A 22,855-nucleotide genomic window follows, 5' to 3' on the forward strand; every position below is an offset into this window, starting at 1 on the left:
GATGCCCCCTTCCCCCCGGCACCAGTGTGAGGATGTCTTCCCCCCGGCACCAGTGTAAGGATGCCCCCCCCCCTCCCGGCACCAGTGTGAGGATGCCCCCCCCTCCCTCCAGTGTGAGGATGTCTTCCCCCCGGCACCAGTGTGAGGATGCCCCCCCCCCGGCACCAGTGTGAGGATGCCCCCCCCTCCCCTCCAGTGTGAGGATGTCTTCCCCCCGACACCAGTGTGAGGATGCCCCCCTCCCCCCCCCCCGGCACCAGTGTGAGGATGCCCCCCCTCCCCTCCCCCGGCACTCCCCTCCAGTGTGAGGATGAACCCCCCCCGGCACCAGTCTGAGGATGCCCCCCCCCCCCGGCACCAGTGTGAGGATGCCCCCCCTCCCCTCCCCCGGCACTCCCCTCCAGTGTGAGGATGAACTCCCCCCCCCCCCCCCCCCCGACACCAGTGTTAGGAAGCCCCCCCCCCCCCCCCTCCAGTGTGAGGATGTCTTCCCCCCGGCACCAGTGTAAGGATGCCCCCCCCCCTCCCGGCACCAGTGTGAGGATGCCCCCCCCTCCCTCCAGTGTGAGGATGTCTTCCCCCCGGCACCAGTGTGAGGATGCCCCCCCCTCCCTCCAGTGTGAGGATGCCCCCCCCCCGGCACCAGTGTGAGGATGCCCCCCCCTCCCCTCCAGTGTGAGGATGTCTTCCCCCCGACACCAGTGTGAGGATGCCCCCCTCCCCCTCCCCCGGCACCAGTGTGAGGATGCCCCCCCTCCCCTCCCCCGGCACTCCCCTCCAGTGTGAGGATGAACCCCCCCCGGCACCAGTCTGAGGATGCCCCCCCCCCCCGGCACCAGTGTGAGGATGCCCCCCCTCCCCTCCCCCGGCACTCCCCTCCAGTGTGAGGATGAACTCCCCCCGGCACCAGTGTGAGGATGCCCCCCCCTACCCTCCAGTGTGAGGATGTCTTCCCCCCGGCACCAGTGTAAGGATGCCCCCCCCCCCTCCCGGCACCAGTGTGAGGATGCCCCCCCCCCCCTCCAGTGTGAGGATGTCTTCCCCCTGGCACCAGTGTGAGGATGCCCCCCCCCCGGCACCAGTGTGAGGATGCCCCCCCCTCCCCTCCAGTGTGAGGATGTCTTCCCGACACCAGTGTGAGGATGCCCCCCCTCCCCCCACCCCTCCAGTGTGAGGATGCCCCCCCCTCCCCCCACCCCTCCAGTGTGAGGATGCCCCCCCCCCCCTCCCGGCACCAGTGTGAGGATGCCCCCCCCCCCCTCCAGTGTGAGGATGTCTTCCCCCCGGCACCAGTGTAAGGATGCCCCCCCCCCCTCCCGGCACCAGTGTGAGGATGCCCCCCCCCCCCTCCAGTGTGAGGATGTCTTCCCCCCGGCACCAGTGTAAGGATGCCCCCCCCCCCTCCCGGCACCAGTGTGAGGATGCCCCCCCCTCCCTCCAGTGTGAGGATGTCTTCCCCCCGGCACCAGTGTGAGGATGCCCCCCCCCCGGCACCAGTGTGAGGATGCCCCCCCCTCCCCTCCAGTGTGAGGATGTCTTCCCCCCGACACCAGTGTGAGGATGCCCCCCTCCCCCTCCCCCGGCACCAGTGTGAGGATGCCCCCCCTCCCCTCCCCCGGCACTCCCCTCCAGTGTGAGGATGAACCCCCCCCGGCACCAGTCTGAGGATGCCCCCCCCCCCCGGCACCAGTGTGAGGATGCCCCCCCTCCCCTCCCCCGGCACTCCCCTCCAGTGTGAGGATGAACTCCCCCCGGCACCAGTGTGAGGATGCCCCCCCCTACCCTCCAGTGTGAGGATGTCTTCCCCCCGGCACCAGTGTAAGGATGCCCCCCCCCCCTCCCGGCACCAGTGTGAGGATGCCCCCCCCCCCCTCCAGTGTGAGGATGTCTTCCCCCTGGCACCAGTGTGAGGATGCCCCCCCCCCGGCACCAGTGTGAGGATGCCCCCCCCTCCCCTCCAGTGTGAGGATGTCTTCCCGACACCAGTGTGAGGATGCCCCCCCTCCCCCCACCCCTCCAGTGTGAGGATGCCCCCCCCTCCCCCCACCCCTCCAGTGTGAGGATGCCCCCCCCCCCCCGGCACTAGTGTGAGGACCCCCCACACACACACACCAGTGTGAGGATGCCCCCCGGGATGGTTTCCTGCCGTTGCTAACCTGCACAGACGGCTGGGACCTTCTCATATCAGTGAGCACAGCCCCTGAGGCTATGATACCAGGCGATACCAAAGCCGCCCCCAGACGTTCCCCATTCACCTGCACATTTCTTTCAGCTCAGGGAACGCAGTGGCTGACCCCAAATCAAGAAATATGATAATAGAAGAGTATTCCCAGCGTCTGATACATGATGGGTGATCACATAGGAGGAGTACTATCGGCATGTGATACATGATGGGTGATCACATAGGAGGAGTACTATCGGCATGTGATACATGATGGGTGATCACATAGGAGGAGTACTATCTGCATGTGATACATGATGGGTGATCACATAGGAGGAGTACTATCAGCATGTGATACATGATGGGTGATCACATAGGAGGAGTACTATCTGCATGTGATACATGATGGGTGATCACATAGGAGGAGTACTATCAGCGTGTGATACATGATGGGTGATCACATAGGAGGAGTACTCTCAGCGTGTGATACATGATGGGTGATCACATAGGAGGAGTACTATCAGCGTGTGATACATGATGGGTGATCACATAGGAGGAGTACTCGCAGCATGTGATACATGATGGGTGATCACATAGGAGGAGTACCATCAGCGTGTGATACATGATGGGTGATCACATAGGAGTACTATCAGCGTGTGATACATGATGGGTGATCACATAGGAGGAGTACTATCAGCGTGTGATACATGATGGGTGATCACATAGGAGGAGTACTATCAGCATGTGATACATGATGGGTGATCACATAGGAGGAGTACTATCAGCGTGTGATACATGATGGGTGATCACATAGGAGGAGTACTATCAGCATGTGATACATGATGGGTGATCACATAGGAGGAGTACTATCAGCGTGTGATACATGATGGGTGATCACATAGGAGGAGTACTCGCAGCATGTGATACATGATGGGTGATCACATAGGAGGAGTACTATCAGCGTGTGATACATGATGGGTGATCACATAGGAGGAGTACTCGCAGCATGTGATACATGATGGGTGATCACATAGGAGTACTCGCAGCATGTGATACATGATGGGTGATCACATAGGAGGAGTACTATCAGCGTGTGATACATGATGGGTGATCACATAGGAGGAGTACTCGCAGCATGTGATACATGATGGGTGATCACATAGGAGTACTCGCAGCATGTGATACATGATGGGTGATCACATAGGAGGAGTACTATCAGCATGTGATACATGATGGGTGATCACATAGGAGGAGTACTATCAGCGTGTGATACATGATGGGTGATCACATAGGAGGAGTACTATCAGCATGTGATACATGATGGGTGATCACATAGGAGGAGTACTATCAGCGTGTGATACATGATGGGTGATCACATAGGAGGAGTACTATCAGCGTGTGATACATGATGGGTGATCACATAGGAGGAGTACTATCAGCATGTGATACATGATGGGTGATCACATAGGAGGAGTACTATCAGCATGTGATACATGATGGGTGATCACATAGGAGGAGTACTATCAGCATGTGATACATGATGGGTGATCACATAGGAGGAGTACTCGCAGCATGTGATACATGATGGGTGTTCACATAGGAGGAGTACTCTCAGCATATGATAGATGATAGATGATGGGCAATTAGGAAAGTAGTCAATTTTGGAATAATGATAATTCTAACAATAGCACAGTTCTTGCTCCTTGCAGTCCCATGTAAACCTTACATAAGGTGCTGTAATTCCCCATGACACTCCTCTCTGCTCCTGCTGCAGTGTTGCCTCTCATCCCAGTCCCCAAGATGGGGTAATAACGTGGGACGTCACGGGGGTTGAAGGTCGGAAGTCTCTCCCTCGCTGCCTTATTGTGAGCGGCTCGGCCTTGTCCCTGTGATCATCGCTCCTTCCTGATGAAGGATCCTGCGGCTCAGAGTCATTATACTCAGCCCAGCAGGGAAGACAATTACCGAGGGGCCACACAAGGAAATCCGGGATGACTGGAGGGGGGACACGGCCGACGTCTACAGATCATACCGATGTTTGGTGGATATTACGCCTTGAGGTCACAGGGCAAAGTGTAATTTACAGATAAATTGTAAAATTTAAAAGAAACAAAAAAAAAAAAACATAAAAATGATAAATTCATAAAGCGTCCGGGTGAGTACAGGGCACAATATAGTATACAGACGAAACACAAGAAGTGCTGGGGGATGTGTAGTCTTAGCGCCACCTGGTGGCTATGACACAGAGTTGCAATACAGTTTCTCCTTGAAGAGAGTGACGTGTCAAGCCTGGCATGCCAAAGTGAGGAGACTTTTAAGCCTTGCAATGCTCCTCTGGGAAATTAAATATGCTAAATTGTCTCTTCAGAGAGGAAGAGAACTAGAACTCTAGCGCCACCTATTGGAAGTAGCAATCCTAAATCCAGTCACACGACTCTCATCCAGCCTAACCAGATCTCACACTTTGCACTGATGAGGGTCAGCACCCGGAAACACAGTGTCTGCAAATTGAGATACTGGTTTTGCTTTTATCCTAAGTCATATGGCAAGGGTCGACACTGACTTTTAGGATTGCTACTTCCAATAGGTGGCCCTAGAGTCCTAGTCCTCTTCCTCTCGGAAGAGACAATTAGCATATTTAGTGTACCCATACTAAGGTATATTTTTGCCGTCCTCGTTCCCCACAAAATGTCAAATCTGCTTTTGTTGCAGATACCTGTTTGATGTATCCAGGAATTGTCCTGTTTTTCATGCACTGTAACTACAATCCAGTGTTTTTTTATGTAGACGGCTCCTCTTCATTAGTATTCTGCCAGCACTATGGGCGTTGAACTTCCTTTCCCTCACTTCCCAGCATGCATTGCTCCTGCTAATTGTCCAATGACTAGCTTTTCTTGAACAGAAAGCCCACCTATCTAGCATGCAAAAATTATCAGTTCTGCTCCTGCTCTCCTGTCTGTCAAACTGCATATATGGAGGAGAGGACAGGAGAGCAAGAGCAGAGAGACAAAAACTTGAGCCCACCCTGTAATCTGTCTAGGGGTCTCTGCTGGAAGAGACAGATTACATCTGCGAACAAGCAGTGTACAACAAGCTGGGCAAAAGGGACTTGAGGGTCATTTTTCGGAGGTAAAGACAACATAATTTATAAATGAGGCTATTTGCAGATTTTCCAAAAGGAGACTAAAATGCAGCATAATCCCCCTGTTCTAGAGGTTCTAGCTCATCTTCTAGACCTCTGTGCACTGCTGGGTAAAAAAGGGTCCTTCACCCGCTACGGAAAATAGTAGAACACGATTTGCAGCTTTGTGTGTGACTGGAGTATAAAACATTATCCGCTCAACGATAACTAAAGAAAACTATTCAAGTATCTAAATCTACATTAAATATACAATGTTGAGCTTCTTACCCGCTGGTGATCTCGTCACTTCGGATATTCTTGCTCAGGACGTCGCCATCGCTCATGTATCCGGTGGATTCGACGCTCACGCTCTCTAGATCCAGGTCATCCCCCTTGTCGTCACTGTGACCCATGTTGCCTCTGGTAGCCAGCTGCCTTCTGAGAGGTGCAGGGTACACGTACCGCCCGGGCTCACAGTTGATAAAGCGGCTGGCGCTGGCTCGTGGAGGGTACCCGTTACCCATGGATGGGGCATCTCCTGCCTGCAGACGAGGGCTCGACTGGCCCAGCCGCCATGATAAAGGTGTGGGCCGGGAAGTCAGACTTAGGAGGCTGCGGCCACTGATCTCAGTAGTTATGTTGCTGTCAAACGTGGTTTCCAATGTGCTGGAGGGAAAACAAAGATTGAGATTTAACAAGATATCTCCCCAAAACATTAACAGAGAAGCAAATCCGACTCTCTGTCATAGTGCCACCGGGAAATGGAGTTCACTTTTATGGGAACCAGGAAAATCCAGCTGACCGAATCTTCTAAAAACAATTGTTTTATTAGGTCATGAAAAAATAGATTTAAAAAAGTCCACCTTGGGAAGAGAACAGCTGGACCTCGTTCTCAAGATGGATCTGGGTGGCAGCAGCGGTACTCGCATCTCTCACATATTTATGGGATATCCCACAGATATGACATAAATGTCTGAGATGGGAATGCCCCTATACCAGTGATGATATTGAAAAAGTCTTCATGGTGGAACTGAAACTGAAATGTTGACGCTTTATTACCAGCACTGATACATTGCAGCAAACGATTAGGGCAGAGATTTTCTGCTGCTCTGGGAGTGAACAAGAATGTTTCCATTTATGATAAGCAAGAAATCACTGGAAAATCTACTTTAAGTATCATTTCCATAGGACTGTATGGAGGTTGTGAATCCGGAGATGATTTATTATTACAGATGTATGATTAGTGCTCACCCGGACCCTGTCCATACCTGTGGCTGATCTGTGTGCCCCTGAGGCTGGACATCGTTTCCTCCAAGTTCTGCCGAAGGTCAGCAATGTTCTTCACCGTCCTGAGTCTCCGGGTTTCTGGATCTTCACCTGAAAAAAGAGAAGTAGAAATAATTCAGGTTAGTTGGAAAAGTCATGGTTCAATTTCCTATCTAACTCCTATGTATGTAACTATTATTCCATCCTATATGCACAAAAGTATTTGGTCGCACAGCTGAACAATTTCATTTAGATCTTGCATTCAGTCCCATTGTCCCTAGGTGTACAACATCCGGCCCCATTGTCCCTAGGTGTACAACATCCGGCCCCATTGTCCCTAGGTGTACAACATCCGGCCCCATTGTCCCTAGGTGTACAACATCCGGCCCCATTGTCCCTAGGTGTACAACATCCGGCCCCATTGTCCCCGGTGTACAACATCCGGCCCCATTGCCCCCGGTGTACAACATCCGGCCCCATTGCCCCCGGTGTACAACATCCGGCCCCTTTGCCCCCGGTGTACAACATCCGGCCCCTTTGCCCCCGGTGTACAACATCCGGCCCCTTTGCCCCCGGTGTACAACATCCGGCCCCTTTGCCCCCGGTGTACAACATCCGGCCCCTTTGTCCCCGGTGTACAACATCCGGCCCCTTTGCCCCCGGTGTACAACATCCGGCCCCATTGCCCCCGGTGTATAACATCCGGCCCCATTGCCCCCGGTGTATAACATCCGGCCCCATTGCCCCCGGTGTATAACATCCGGCGCCTTCTGAATATTCCTCCATCACCTGTGAGTGATATTATTGAGAATTGGAAGGAGCCACAGGATCTCAGCCAGAAAGTGGAGACCCCGTAAAGTTACAGAGTGGGGGGCCAAGTGCAGAGGACCAGACGACAGAAAAGTCACCACCCCATAACTGCAGAGTCCAGACCTCCTCAGGTATCAGCACAATCACTGCGCCCCCCGCCTGGGAGCTTCATGGTATGGGTTTCCACAGTTAGCATTTGATAGGCTGCGGGGCTTCCAGACTATTTCCCCTGGGCTGAAGAACCTCTTTAAAGCGTCAGCACAAGACATTGAAGACAACTGTGGCATCTAGCTTTGTGGGAACAGTTTAGGGAAGATCCTTTTCTGTTCCTCATGACTGTGTCCAGTGCACAAGGTCCATAAAGACATGGTTGGGGGAGTTTGGAGGAAGAACATTACCGGCCGCAGAGAACCCGGGCCTCAGCCCCATCAAACACCTTTGGGATGAGCTAGAGCAGAGATGAGCCCGGCCTCCTCCAACATCAGGGTCTGACCTCACAAATGATCTTCTGGATGAAGAAGCAAAAAAGTTGCCAAGACTCCTCCAATATATCTGCAGAGGGGCAATTCCATATTATGTCTATGGATGTAGAATTGGAGGTGAGAAAAGCTCCTGGAGGAGGATGTGGAGGGGGCACATACACTGTATGGACAAAAGTATCTAATATCATCCTACCTAATATCCATCATACAGAACATCTGTAATATAATCAGTGCACGTGTGATTTACACCTTACTGTGAAGCTGCTCATTACTTGGTACGTGGGCGTGCATAGCGCAGACGGGCGATGTCACCCGCTGATCCACTTACCAGACAGATCCTCCAGACAGGAAGTTCCTGTTTTATTATAGAGCGGGGGCTCTATGTGAATCCCTCCTGTGCTGCTCTCCATCGAAATATTCCCTTCATTGTCTATCTGAGACCTACACAAGGCGGGAAGAAGAAGCAGACACTGCATAATTCATCACTATAATCTGAACATGATTATATCCAGTCTCTGCCACCATGAAATATTCATACAAAGAAAACTCGACATGCAGACTCATCCGCCACACAGTGCACGACGGGGGTTTAATTAAACTCTGCTTAAAGACCATCTCATCTCCAGCTTTTCTCAAGATACAGAAATCAAGGTTGGATGGAGCATTTATCGGATTCACAGAAGAGGAAAACACTATCTTCTACCATTACCCTAATTATTTCAGGAGAGATAGATGTTCCATATGATTAACTTTTCCAAAACTCCCCCCTTTCACCATTACGTCTTTATATCTACATTACCCATGACCTGCCAGTAGAGGGAGCCATGATCAAGCTTGAGAAGTGAGCGGTAATGATCGCTGGTACTAGGACTCAGATTGCAGTTTCCTTGGAGGTGGGGAAGGGTCCTTCTAAAAAAACATTCCACCCTTTAAAGGGGCTGATACGAAGCAGATTTTCCATATGCAGAAAATCCGCTGAGTATTACAGGGACCAATATTATTGATGAGATTTTAGGAAATCTTAACAACATGCTGCATAAAATATCTGCAGCAGAATTAGTAATATGAAAACTGTCAATCAGTTTTTACAGTAAGGATAAACCTTCAACTTCTGTGATGGTTCAACTTGGTCAAGCATGACAGCAGCCTGTGAGCACCTCATATATACAGTTATATGAAAAAGTTTGGGCACCCCTATTAATCTTAAGCTTATTGTTTTATAAAAATTGGTGTTTTTGCAACAGCTATTTCAGTTTGATATATGTAATAACTGTTGGACACAGTAATGTTTCTGCCTTGAAATGAGGTTTATTGTACTAACAGAAAATGTGCAATCTGCATTCAAACAAAATTTGACAGGTGCATAAGTATGGGCACCTCACCAGAAAAGTGACATTAATATTTAGTAGATCCTCCTTTTGCAAAAATAACAGCCTCTAGTCGCTTCCTGTAGCTTTTAATGAGTTCCTGGATCCTGGATGAAGGTATTTTTGACCATTCCTCTTTACAAAACAATTCCAGTTCAGTTAAGTTTGATGGTCGCCGAGCATGGACAGCCCTCTTCAAATGATCCCACAGATGTTCAATGATATTCAGGTCTGGGGACTGGGATGGCCATTCCAGAACATTGTAATTGTTCCTCTGCATGAATGCCTGAGTAGATTTGGAGCGGTGTTTTGGATCATTGTCTTGCTGAAAGATCCATCCCCTGCGTAACTTCAACTTTATCACTGATTCTTGAACATTATTGTCAAGAATCTGCTGATACTGAGTGGAATCCATGCGTCCCTCAACTTTAACAAGATTCCCGGTGCCGGCATTGGCCACACTGCCCCAAAGCATGATGGAACCTCCACCAAATTTTACTGTGGGTAGCAAGTGTTTTTCTTGGAATGCTGTGTTTTTTTGCCGCCATGCATAACGCCTTTTTGTATGACCAAACAACTCAATCTTGGTTTCATCAGTCCACAGGACCTTCTTCCAAAAAGAAATTGGCTTCTCCAAATGTGCTTTTGCATACCTCAGCCGACTCTGTTTGTGGCGTGCTTGCAGAAACGGCTTCTTTCGCATCACTCTCCCTTACAGCTTCTCCTTGTGCAAAGTGCGTTGTATAGTTGACCGATGCACAGTGACACCATCTGCAGCAAGTTGATGCTGCAGCTCTCTGGAGGTGGTCTGAGGCTTGTCCTTGACTGATCTCACATTCTTCTTCTCTGCCTTTCTGATGTTTTTCTTGGCCTGCCACTTTTGGATTAACAAGAACTGTCCCTGTGTTCTTCCATTTCCTTACTATGTTCCTCACAGTGGAAACTGACAGGTTAAATCTCTGAGACAGCTTTTTGTATCCTTCCCCTGAACAACTATATTGAATAATCTTTGTTTTCAGATCATTTGACAGTTGTTTTGAGGAGCCCATGATGCCACTCTTCAGAGGAGATTCAAACAGGAGAACAACTTGCAAGTGGCCACTTTAAGTAGCTTTTCTCATGATTGCATACACCTGGCTATGAAGTTCAAAGCTCAATGAGGTTACAAAACCAAAAAAAGTGCTTTAGTAAGTCAGTAAAAAGTAGGTAGGAGTATTTAAAACAAGAAAATGATAAGGGTGCCCATACTTATGCACCTGTCAAATTTTGTTTGAATGCAGATTGCACATTTTCTGTTAGTACAATAAACCTCATTTCAAGGCAGAAACATTACTGTGTCCAACAGTTATTACATATATCAAACTGAAATAGCTGTTGCAAAAACACCAATTTTTATAAAACATTAAGCTTAAGATTAATAGGGGTGCCCAAACTTTTTCATATAACTGTATATACATACATACATACACACACACAGGTGCATCTCACTAAATTAGAATATCATCAAAAAGTTAATTTATTTCAGTTCTTCAATACAAAAAGTGAAACTCATATATTATATAGAGTCATTACACACAGAGTGATCTATTTCAAGTGTTTATTTCTGTTAATGTTGATGATTATGGCTTACAGCCAATGAAAACACAAGAGTCATTATCTCAGTAAATTAGAATACTTTATAATACCAGCTTGAAAAATGATTTTAAAATGTGTAATGTTGTCCTACTAATGTATGTTCAGTAAATGCCCTCAATACTTGGTCGGGCTCCTTTTGCATCATTTACTGCATCAATGCGGCAATGTGGCATGGAGGCGATCAGCCTGTGGCACTGCTGAGGTGTTATGGAAGCCCAGGTTGCTTTGATAGCAGCCTTCAGCTCGTCTGCATTGTTGGGTCTGGGGTCACATCTTCTTCTTGACAATACCCCATAGATTCTCTATAATAGATTCTCTATGGGGTTAAGGTCAGGTGAGTTTGCTGGCCAATCAAGCACAGTGATACTGTTGTTTATAAACCAGGTATTGGTACTTTTAGCAGTGTGGACAGGGGCCAAGTCCTGCTGGAGAATGACATTTCCATCTCCAAAAAGTCTGTCAGCAGAGGGAAGCATGAAGTTCTCTAAAATTTCCTGGTAGACGGCTGCGCTGACTTTGGTCTTGATAACACACAGTGGACCTACACCAGCAGATGACATGGCTCCCCAAACCATCACTGATTGTGGAAACTTCACACTAGACCTCAGCAGCTTGGATTGTGGCCTCTCCACTCTTCCTCCAGACTCTGGGACCTTGTGGAGTCTATGACTGCCTTCTGGACATCTGTCAAGTCAGCAGTCTTCCCCATGATTGTGGAGCCTACTGAAATAGACTAAGTGACCTTTTTAAACGCTTAGGAAGCCTTTGCAGGCGTTTTTTTGTTAATTAATCTAATTTACTGAGATAATGACTTTTGTGTTTTCATTGGCTATAAGCCATAATCATCAACATTAACAGAAATAAACACTTGAAATAGATTACTCTGTTTGTAATGACGCTATATAATATATGAGTTTCACTTTTTGTATTGAAGAACTGAAATAAATTAACTTTTTGAGGATATTCTAATTTAGTGAGATGCACCTGTATATATGTATACCCTAAGCACATAGCAGGATGCCCATCCATCCCGCAGGACCCGTACCTGTACATGAAGGGCGCCACCGTGGCGGTGTTTGGATGATTATACTGCTGCTGAGGATGAGGTAGCTGAACGCTGACTGTATTACTTCCCGTAGTCTGAGTGACAGTGTTAGTCCCAGTGCCAGGCTGGGCATTGCCCGTTGTAGATACCCCCTTCCCTTCAGAGGAGGCCAAGCTGGACGTGGAGCTGGAGGAGTATCTGTTGTCGAGTTGAGTCTTCTGAAGAGAAAGCCCCGACCCAGTCTTTCCGCTGCGGCTTCGGTCCCCTTCCTTGGCAGAGACTGGGGCACTTGAGGATTTTCCTGGGGTTTTCATCCCTGGTTTTGGTATTCCGCTGTGAGCAGGGGCTGAAACCTCTTTCTTGCCCCCTTTGGGGATGAAGCTGCCTATCTTCGAGGTCTTTTTTGGCATGTCGGTGGATACAGGGAGCGGTTCTTCCTTGAACTCCTCCTTCGCCTCGGACTTTTCGCTAACAGACGCTCTTTTAGCGAGGTCTTTGTTCTTCTCCTTCTGCTTGTCCTTCTCGCTGCCCTTTGGAGAACTCTTCTTGTTTGTCAGTGCCCGGCCGAGTGTCCTCTGGGCGATGCCCTTCAGTGCTATCTTTGGGCTATGAGAAGACGGGCTGATGCTGTTGGAATTCTTCACGCTGTTTTCCATTTCTTCTCCTTCTTCAAAGTTGGAAAGTTGGTCAAGTCTTTCACAGCTGGTGTCCCGGGACTCCTCCAGAACTGACCCTGGAGTTTTGGAGCCCCCTTTACTATTGAATAACTTTAGCTTTTCCAGCATGGATTTCTGGTTATTGGGGGGAGGCTTCAGAGGTTCTTGAGGTTGTTTAGGACTATCCGGCACAGGCTGCTTAACGGATAGTATGGAAGACGACGTGGTGTGCTTCGCACTGAGGGACTTGCTCCTCCATGGTTTATTGGTAGAGTTAGGTTGGGGTATGGCTGACTGGTTATTACTGGAGGACAGGACATTCTCATTCATTCCCGTCTGCTGCGGCACCGTGCCCTCGGCTGACTCTGCAAGAAACAGCAGAGAAACATTACCTCCACATAGCAGCCCACCTGTATGCTAAAACTAAGCAATAAATGCATGATGGTTATGGGTCCAGGCACTGACAGAGGTGCAGACCACCATTACTGGAGGTTTTCCTGAATGTGCATATTAAGTTTTGGCAGAAATTTATCTCAAACTTTGCTGTGACTTATATGCAATAATAGGGAAGATCTGAATCCTTTTCACATTGCACCTTACAAAATTCCTACATGCCACAACGTTGCCTTACAAGATCTCTAGTAAATGAGACATCATTGCCCCCGAGAGGTCCGCTCCATCTTTGTTATATCAGCTTTCAGGAAATCTGGATGACAACCTATATGGCGAGAATTGCTGCACAGCTTTCCTAGGCTTCTGAAAAGTTGCGGCAACATCAATGGATACCTTACGTCTGACTTTCCCAGGCACAGACAGCTAAAAAACGGTATTAGGAGAGGAACCTAACAAAAAGAAGCCGCCCGGGCCTGTGAGCAGAGTCCGCTTTTCCTCTAATATGCTCCATGTGCGGAGATTCCTGTTTCTGATTACCGCGCGCCGCACAAGCACTGAACTATTAGTAAATCCCGCGGAGAGCGACATGTTCCAAGTGTTTCCTTCTATCTGCAGGCCAAGGGGAGCGGCCGACATCTATCAACATTTTTCCATTTTTAAAGGAAAGCCACAAGTGTCTGTTAAAGCGCGAAATAAGATAAAAGATCTGCCGCTCCGCTAAGAGCCGGCGGAGGGACCCTGCCCAACTTCATTCATTCCAGATGGAAGACCCCCACCATGAACAGTAATGGCTTACAGTACAGCCCACCTGAATTACAGCAATGATGCTGTAAAATGCCATTAATCCATGGCACTTTATCAGATTTTCTGGATTACTGAAGAAGCAGAAAAGATTATGTGGACTTTACCTGTAAATCCAAATTGTCAATTTTATTCCATTACGTTGTATTACAGTCTAGGTGCATGCTGGATTATTGGGAGTCGTAGCCCTATAGATCATACTCATACTCGTTATTTGGAAGGCTTGGTGTGACCATGTATTATTATATTGGTATCCACTCTCTGGAATGGACACTGTGCAATAACACACTTCTTCTGCAGGGGGTATTAAGCTTGGCACAATTACCTGCATTACATGGTCCCTTAATAGAATGGCGACATGTAATACCACATTTTTCCAGTAGTGGCCGCAGAAGGAAAAGTGAACAGCTGAAAGAATCTTACAAAGATCGTTGATCGCTCACATTAAAGGAATCGCTCCACAAATGTCATTTATCAGATTTATTACAGAATATAGATGAAAAATGTACAATCGCTTGGGAATTTGGTTACAGGGATCCCCACCGATCTGGAGAATTGTGATATATGTTATTAAGGGAGAACCCCTTTAAAGGTTTATTTGCAGCAACTCGAGTTGAGCAACAAGATTTTCACAAAACTGGTCCAGATACTAAGTTGGTCATTTTTGACCGGCGGACCAGACCCCAGCAATCCTTCCTACTGCCTGCCGGGATCCCTGGTGCCTATTCTGATCAGTAGGCCTGGCGTTCGCCATCATTGCGGTATGATGCACACGTAACGTCGCGCTATGGCTGACTAATCAGTAGGAGGTTCACAGGGCTCTGGACCAGGGTTCTGAAAAACTTTCTGCTCAACTCTAGCAGCAATTATTCTGAAAGTGTAGCAAAATGATGTGGTTTTGTCACAGTTTCCGAATGATCTGCGACATATTACTGAACCTTAAAGGGACTTTCTGATCAGGAACACAACCCCTTTTAAGTCTCATACGTACATATTTTAGGCTGTACAAGTTACACTGACAACTTTGATGTGAGGGGCAGAGGGAATTTTGCTATTTGACAGGAAAGGAAGTGAAGCCCCGTTTGTTGACACAAGCATACTTACCCTGAGCCGGCGATCCGGCTTCACAACGTTCCCAGAGGATCCTTTATGGAGTGCGAACAAATGTAATCAGTTACAGCCGGCAGATAATTCATCAGATCTGTATAAACACGGACTACCCACCGCAGCACGAAAAAAGGGCGGCCAGTCCTGAACGGCGTCAAATAGGCAGCTCACGTCAGGACGCCCAGCGATCGGCCCAAGTACTGCGATCCAAGCACAGTCCGTGTATCACCGGCCAGGCGTAAATCTCTGCAACAATTCTGCCAATCCCACACACATATAGGCCTGAGTCATCATTTACACTTTCTTTTTTTTTTATTATTTGTGGTTCTCACTGACTTTTTTTGTGCCAATGGCTCACACGATTTGTGGATTTTGCATAAAGCACCCCCTCCCATTTTTTTCTGCCTTTAGCTGGTATTGCAACCCTCTAAGTAGAAACGTTGCACGTTTCGTAAAACGTTACCAAAATGGCCTAAAATACCTTGCGTACGTAAAATAACTACAGAGTAGTGGCGCCAAATTTTGCGACTTTTTTTTTTAAAAAAACAAACAAACAAAAAACTTTGCATTTTATGAATTTGTCTAAAATATCTGGTAAAAAAAAAAAAAAACTAAACCACAAATGACAAACTTTAAAAAAAAATTGTCGCAAATCAAAAAGTCACAAAAAGAAGCTTTCGGGGAAAATCACAAGGAAAAATAAAAACTGTTCCAAAAAAATTGCCATCAAATTGCTTTCTATGTAGTGCATTATATACTTCCCGGGTAGTGCAGCTCAGCTCCCATTCACTTCAATAGGAGGTGAGTCTCAGTGCCCAAGAACAGCTGCTCCGCAGTGTACGGGGCTGTAATGTCCTCGCTTCCTACACCGCTTACTCCTGTCCGTTTTAGGACCTGCTAACAGGTGAAGGCGAAAAATGTCAGACCCCCAAATACTCTAGTTATTGATAGGTCATCAGTATCCAAGTCCTGAAAAACCCCTTTAAGATGGCCATACACACTTGACAAATGTGTATGGCACAGTGATCATCTGCTCACCCCACTTCTATTAATGTGCATTGCCACCTTGCAGCAGACGTCACGTGTATGGAGTCTGTACGGTGCCACATGGTCCCTTATCCATGTTTGATGGTACAGTACAGACCAAAAGTTTGGACACACCTTCTCATTTTAAGATTTTTTTGGTATTTTAATGACTATGAAAATTGTACATTCACACTGAAGGCATCAAAACTATGAATTAACACATGTGGAATTATATACTTAACAAAAAAGTGTGAAACAACTGAAAATATGTCTTATATTCTAGGTTCTTCAAAGTAGCCACCTTTTGCTTTGATGACTGCTTTGCACACTCTTGGCATTCTCTTGATGAGCTTCAAGAAGTAGTCACCGGAAATGGTCTTCCAACAATCTTGAAGGAGTTCCCAGAGATGCTTAGCACTTGTTGGCCCTTTTGCCTTCACTCTGCGGTCCAGCTAACCCCAAACCATCTCGATTGGGTTCAGGTCTGGTGACTGTGGGGGCCAGGTCATCTGGCGTAGCACCCCATCACTCTCCTTCTTGGTCAAATAGCCCTTACACAGCCTGGAGGTGAGTTTGGGGTCATTGTCCTGTTGAAAAATAAATGATGGTCCAACTAAATGCAAACCGGATGGAATAGCATGCCGCTGCAAGATGCTGTGGTAGCCATGCTGGTTCAGCATGCCTTCACAAAAAAGTGTGAAACAACTGAAAATATGTCTTATATTCTAGGTTCTTCAAAGTAGCCACCTTTTGCTTTGATGACTGCTTTGCACACTCTTGGCATTCTCTTGATGAGCTTCAAGAGGTAGTCACCGGAAATGGTTTTCACTTCACAGGTGTGCCCTGTCAGGTTTAATAAGTGGGATTTCTTGCCTTATAAATGGGGTTGGGACCATCAGTTGTGTTGTGCAGAAGTCTGGTGGATACACAGCTGATAGTCCTACTGAATAGACTGTTAGAATTTGTATTATGGCAAGAAAAAAGCAGCTAAGTAAAGAAAAACGAGTGGCCATCATTACTTTAAGAAATGAAGGTCAGTCAGTGTGAAAAATTGGGAAAACTTTTAAAGTGTCCCCAAGTGCAGTTGCAAAAACCATCAAGCGCTACAAAGAAACTGGCTCACATGAGGACCGCCCCAGGAAAGGAAGACCAAGAGTCACCTCTGCTTCTGAGGATAAGTTTATCCGAGTCACCAGCCTCAGAAATCGCAAGTTAACAGCAGCTCAGATTAGAGACCAGGTCAATGCCACACAGAGTTCTAGCAGCAGACACATCTCTACAACAACTAAGAGGAGACTTTGTGCAGCAGGCCTTCATGGTAAAATAGCTGCTAGGAAACCACTGCTAAGGACAGGCAACAAGCAGAAGAGACTTGTTTGGGCTAAAGAACACAAGGAATGGACATTAGACCAGTGGAAATCTGTGCTTTGGTCTGATGAGTCCAAATTTGAGATCTTTGGTTCCAACCACAGTGTCTTTGTGCGACACAGAAAAGGTGAACGGATGCACTCTACATGCCTGGTTCCCACCGTGAAGCATGGAGGAGGAGGTGTGATGGTGTGGGGGGGCTTTGCTGGTGACACTGTTGGGGATTTATTCAAAATTGAAGGCATACTGAACTAGCATGGCTACCACAGCATCTTGCAGCGGCATGCTATTCCATCCGGTTTGCATTTAGTTGGACCATCATGTATTTTTCAACAGGACAATGACCCCAAACACACCTCCAGGCTGTGTAAGGGCTATTTGACCAAGAAGGAGAGTGATGGGGTGCTACGCCAGATGACCTGGCCTCCACAGTCACCAGACCTGAACCCAATCGAGATGGTTTGGGGTGAGCTGGACCGCAGAGTGAAGGCAAAAGGGCCAACAAGTGCTAAGCATCTCTGGGAACTCCTTCAAGATTGTTGGAAGACCATTTCCGGTGACTACCTCTTGAAGCTCATCAAGAGAATGCCAAGACTGTGCAAAGCAGTCATCAAAGCAAAAGGTGGCTACTTTGAAGAACCTAGAATATAAGACATATTTTCAGTTGTCTCACACTTTTTTGTTAAGTATATAATTCCACATGTGTTAATTCATAGTTTTGATGCCTTCAGTGTGAATGTACAATTTTCATAGTCATGAAAATACAGAAAAATCTTTAAATGAGAAGGTGTGTCCAAACTTTTGGTCTGTACTGTATATAAAATCCTCCATACACTGATGACGCCCAGACTTGTCTCATTTCCCCAGGAGTAATATTCTGACCATTACCAGACGACCGTCCAGTCTGCGCTCACAATCCCCTCTGCTCCCTCTTCTACGCAGAAATTAAGTGAGAACGTGCGGCTTTTCGTTCCCCGCACTTAACTAGGCCAGGAAATGAAGGTGGTAATAGCGATTTAAGAGACGGTATACTGTGTAAATCCTTTACTACAAGCGACGGTATCACCTTAACAGATGCAGCACCAAAAAAAAAAGAAGGAACCCGTCTACATCTGTTTTACTTGTTATTGCCTTTTCTCTTCATATCTGTAGACAAAGGCCCAGAATCCAAAACAGTCCTGAATCCACAGAGTTCTGAGTCCAAGAAAAAAAGTAACAGAAACCATAAAAAGTACAGAAATCACAAGGCACAAAATCCACACAAAGAACACAACACAGAATCCACACCAAAAATATAAAAATACAGAATCGGCAGCACAAATTCCAGAATCTGCAGCTCACGGCAGAGGATCCAAAACAGTCCTGAATGCCCACAAAGTACAAAATTCAAGAAACAAAGTGCAGAAACTACAAACATTACGGTCCAGAAAAAGAGCACAGTCCAGAAAAAGAGCACGGTCCAGAAAAAAAAGGGAGAGAGAGTGAGGTCGAGAAAAAAAAAAAAAAAAGAAAAGAGAAGAGCGCGGTGCACAAAAAGAACAACACAGAATCCACAGCACAGAATATAAAACTCAGAATCGGCAGCACAAATACCAGAATCTGCAGCTCAAATCAGAGGATACAAAACAGTTCTGAATGTATCCTGGATTCAGGACTGTTTTTGGATTCTCTGTTTTGAGTTGCAGATTCTGTATTTTTAAATTTTCTGCTTTGTTCTTTGTGTTTTTTGTGGATTTTGTACTTTTTGTGATTTCAGTAATCAGATTTCTGCACTTTGTATCCTGGATTCAGGGCTCTGTGTGCATTCAGGACTGACTGTTTTGGATTCTCTGCCTTGAGCTTCATATTCTGGAATTTGTGCGGTGTGTTCTTTGTGGATTTCGATACTTTTTGTGATTTCTGTCCTTTGCATATATATCCTTGAATCCAGAATCCAAAGTGCAGTAATCCAAACAATTACAGAAATCACAAAAAGTACAAAATCCATCCACCACACAAAACAAAACAAAAAACACAGCTAAAAATACAGAATTTGAGCTCAAGGCAGAGAATCCAAAACAGTCGCAAATGCAAACAAAGTGTGAAACAAAGTGCAGTAATCCACACAAAAAGAATTTCAGCAGGTACAAAAATCTCAAAAAGTGAAGAATTCATAAATAAGTACAAAATCCACACAAAATAAAGAAACACACCAAAAACACAATATAGAATCCACAGCACAAAATCCAAAAATAGTGAATCCACAGAGCGAGGCATGGAACCCAAAACAGTTCTACAAAATATAGTAATCCACAAAATGTACAGAAATCACACAAGGAGCATATCATAGATTGTATAGACTCGGCAGCACAAAGTCCAGAATCTGCAGCACAAGGCATAGAATCCAATACATTCCCAAATGCATTTAGGGTTCATAATCCAAGATACACGGTGCAGTTATCCACACAAGAAGAATCCAAACACGTACAGAATCCATATAAAATAAAGATCCCACACAAAGGACACAGAAAAGAATCACATGAGACAAAGTACAAAGTCCCCACAGAGTATGGAATCCAAAACCACAGAGTTTATTAGGAAGTTGCAGAATTTTTTTTTGCCTGAAAACCCAATTTAATAAGAGTAATCAGCAGCTGACGTCACCCGGATAAAGGGGAAGTGCTCACATCTTCTACAAAGCAACATCCCCTTTACCCAGCATCAATGGAATCTGCTATGTGCCGGATTATCAAGCTTTCTGAATGATCAGATTTCACTGGACACATATGAAACACACCGACATGTGAATACACACAAGGCTTTGCAGAAAATATTAGACAGGACTGGAGGCGGACGGGACCAGAGATGAAAGCTCTGGGAGAGGTGATTTACTCCTCGTTTAGGATTTCATAGTAAACTTTTATCTTGGATGAGCTGCTTAATATCGCCTGAGCCGTCCCTGGCACGGTCCCAGCTCTGAACAGTTTGCTTAAGGTATAAAACCCTCAAAGGATGAAGCTAAATAAGGGCAGGAACAAAGTCATAAAGACCTAACACCAAACCCAGGAAGCGGACATGAAATTTAGAGGGGGGAGCGGAAACGTTAAAAAACAAGATTAAATATCAATTGTGGAGGGGTAACCAGTGCAATGTCGTCCATCGGGGGTAACTAGTGCAATGTCGTCCATCAGTTCTAACGTTTGTCTAGAGATTAGGATCAGAGGGGCCGGGGCTTGTGCGTCGCAGACGATTCTCATGTACAATTACTTCCATTTCATCCAGGGATTTAAGGGAGGGGGTGTCTGTGTATCCACAGCTGGTGTAAATTTACCATTGCTTATGAAGCAGAAGCTGCTCATATCCTTCCCTTTCAGCTGGTATTACATACTGTCACCAGCGGCTACTGTGCATCCATCAGTCTGTCTTACTGGTAATTCCTGGAGGCAGCGCAGGGTTGTCTTCCAAAGAGGCCTTTACAGCTTCTCAAAGAAAACCGCCTGTAAGGACTCATTTCATCCAGAGCTACAGCCTGTACTCCAGAGCAGCATTCACACTTCTGCTGGTGTTACTATAAACAGCAAGCTTCTTGCCAGACACCCCACTTAGCTGAGTTCCTACAATGAAGGAGAGCAGTTGTTTTATGATCCCTGATGTAAAGAGGACACCAAATTACCAAAGTAAGATTTGTGTACCACATGCAAGCAGGGAATGTTGGGAGATTTCAGCTCTAAAGCTGGTCTGATATTTCATAATAGATGGGGAAAAAAAGCTTAGAATATAGGGAAAAAATTAGAACTGTCAGAGCACACTGGGACTTGTAGTGAGTTTTCGTGGAGTGTAGAGTCGAATGTGGAGGATGGTATATATATGTGACTCGGTGCGTACAGGTGACAACATCCCTTTAATTGTGCTTACTAGGGGAAACTATGAACACTGTGCATTCTGGTCTATGAAAAGACAATTAGTGTGGAAGCGCCCCCTGGTGACCAATCTCAGAAAATGTGACCAGTATCAGCAGCATCCATCTCCTCTGCCTGCCTTCTAGTCCTGACCGGCCCCCAATGACATCACACTACTCCTCTAGTGATGTCACACTAACATTTAAGGAAAAGTAAAAACATTAAAAATAATAATTATAATAATCTGGTTACACTCTTTTGTAACATCTAAGAAGATAAAATAATGTATACAAAAAATACCGATTCCAGTTTTATATTGGGTAACAGATTCCAAAACCAATATTGAAATTGTTTTCTTTTTGCTTCAGTGTGCATGTCCCACATAGCGCCCCCTATCTGCCCCATATGGGATAACACAGATCCGACTCATCATTTGCATTATTACTTTCCTTCTTTTTGCCTGGGGGTATTTGTTGACATTTTTTGCATCAAATTCTTCCAAGATAGCACACGTGGTTAATTAATTTTGCATAATAAAAAATTCTCTTTATTTTTCTCTTTTTATCATCATTTTTTTTGCAACTTTTTAAATGTCACACATTAGCCTTCAACAGCATTAAAATAAAAATCCAGCAATGGAGTGATTCCCCCCACTCCCCTCACCACCCTCCTCCCTCAAAATATATATTTTTTTAACATTTTAAAAAGATGCATTTCATGAATCTGTTGAAAACATCTGGATAAGAAAAGTTGTAAAGGAAAAAAAAAATTACACAAAAACTAACATAGAATCAGGCAAAAAAAGAAACTAAAACCAGTAATAAAAGAACAAATGACTCCAGAAACAACAATGATGACGGGGCCTTAATATACAATCTGTAAGAAATGTAGCAAAAATAACATAACAACCCCTAATAACAAATTTCCACTTCTAACTTTTCTCATTTACAAGTAGCCCCAAAAAAAAGCCCTGAATTTGCTTGTATAAGGTACAGGTGGAATATCAATTCACAAGGATATTGCATTATTTTACAGGAGTCTGAGCCGCCGAGTTCTCTCCATATCACAGAATTATACTTTTCCATTTTAGCAAATTTGCAAAAGAAATAGATAAAAATTCTTTCCATTGCATTCTATTTTTCTAATGTATCCGCTATCGGCATATACAGATAATTGCTCCAGTCTGGTAAGAGTTAATGAAGCAGACATCTGTCCGAGAGGTAAAACAGGTGACCCGACCCCGCAGCACAAGACTCATTTGGGTTCTGAGAAATTTAACCCCCATGGCGACACAAAGTAGAAAACAGCAGAAATACTGGAGAGTGTTACCTGTGAAGCCTCCAGTGTGCGGTGTAGTGTCCTCTCCACCTCCCCGACCGCACCACCTCTGCTACATCTTCTCCCAGGGAAAGTGGAACTTTCAGTGGTGAAAGCTCAGTCTCTCCACCCTCTGCACTCCCTGCAGATCCCCACCCCTCCGCTCAGACCGATCACAAGGAGACCCTCACCCCTGACTAACGCTACAGAGAACACAACTCCCATCATACAGCTTATAGAGATTCTGCTCTGTTCCAACTTTGTAGACCCCACTAGAAAGAGACCCTCACCCCTGACTAACGCTACAGAGATCACAACCCCCATCATACAGCTTTATAGAGAGGTTCTGTTCTGTCCCAACTTTGTAGACCCCACTATAGAGACCCTCACCCCTGTACTCTGCGCCTTCCCCAAACTCTGCA

General features: G+C 46.2%; 1 protein-coding gene across 14 annotated transcripts in view; it reads right to left on the minus strand.

Annotated features, from left to right (window-relative positions):
- The window catches only part of NAV2 (neuron navigator 2), a 220,100-nt gene that overhangs the window by 59,912 nt on the left and 137,333 nt on the right, over positions 1-22,855 (minus strand). For 13 of the 14 annotated variants that reach the window (XM_073658244.1, XM_073658235.1, XM_073658234.1 and 10 more), the window contains 4 exons: positions 11,888-12,908; positions 8,169-8,281; positions 6,551-6,659; positions 5,571-5,948 (listed from right to left, as the gene is read on the minus strand). In XM_073658244.1, the coding sequence (XP_073514345.1) occupies positions 5,571-5,948; positions 6,551-6,659; positions 8,169-8,281; positions 11,888-12,908 (1,621 nt within the window). Of the gene's footprint in view, positions 1-5,570; positions 5,949-6,550; positions 6,660-8,168; positions 8,282-11,887; positions 12,909-22,445; positions 22,590-22,855 lie in introns of those variants that run through there. The other variant, XM_073658243.1, reaches the window with a different exon arrangement.

The sequence above is a fragment of the Phyllobates terribilis genome, unplaced genomic scaffold (assembly GCF_046119375.1).
Source record: "Phyllobates terribilis strain yellow unplaced genomic scaffold, ASM4611937v1 Scaffold_13__5_contigs__length_258822181, whole genome shotgun sequence".
Classification (NCBI taxonomy): Eukaryota; Metazoa; Chordata; class Amphibia; order Anura; family Dendrobatidae; genus Phyllobates; species Phyllobates terribilis.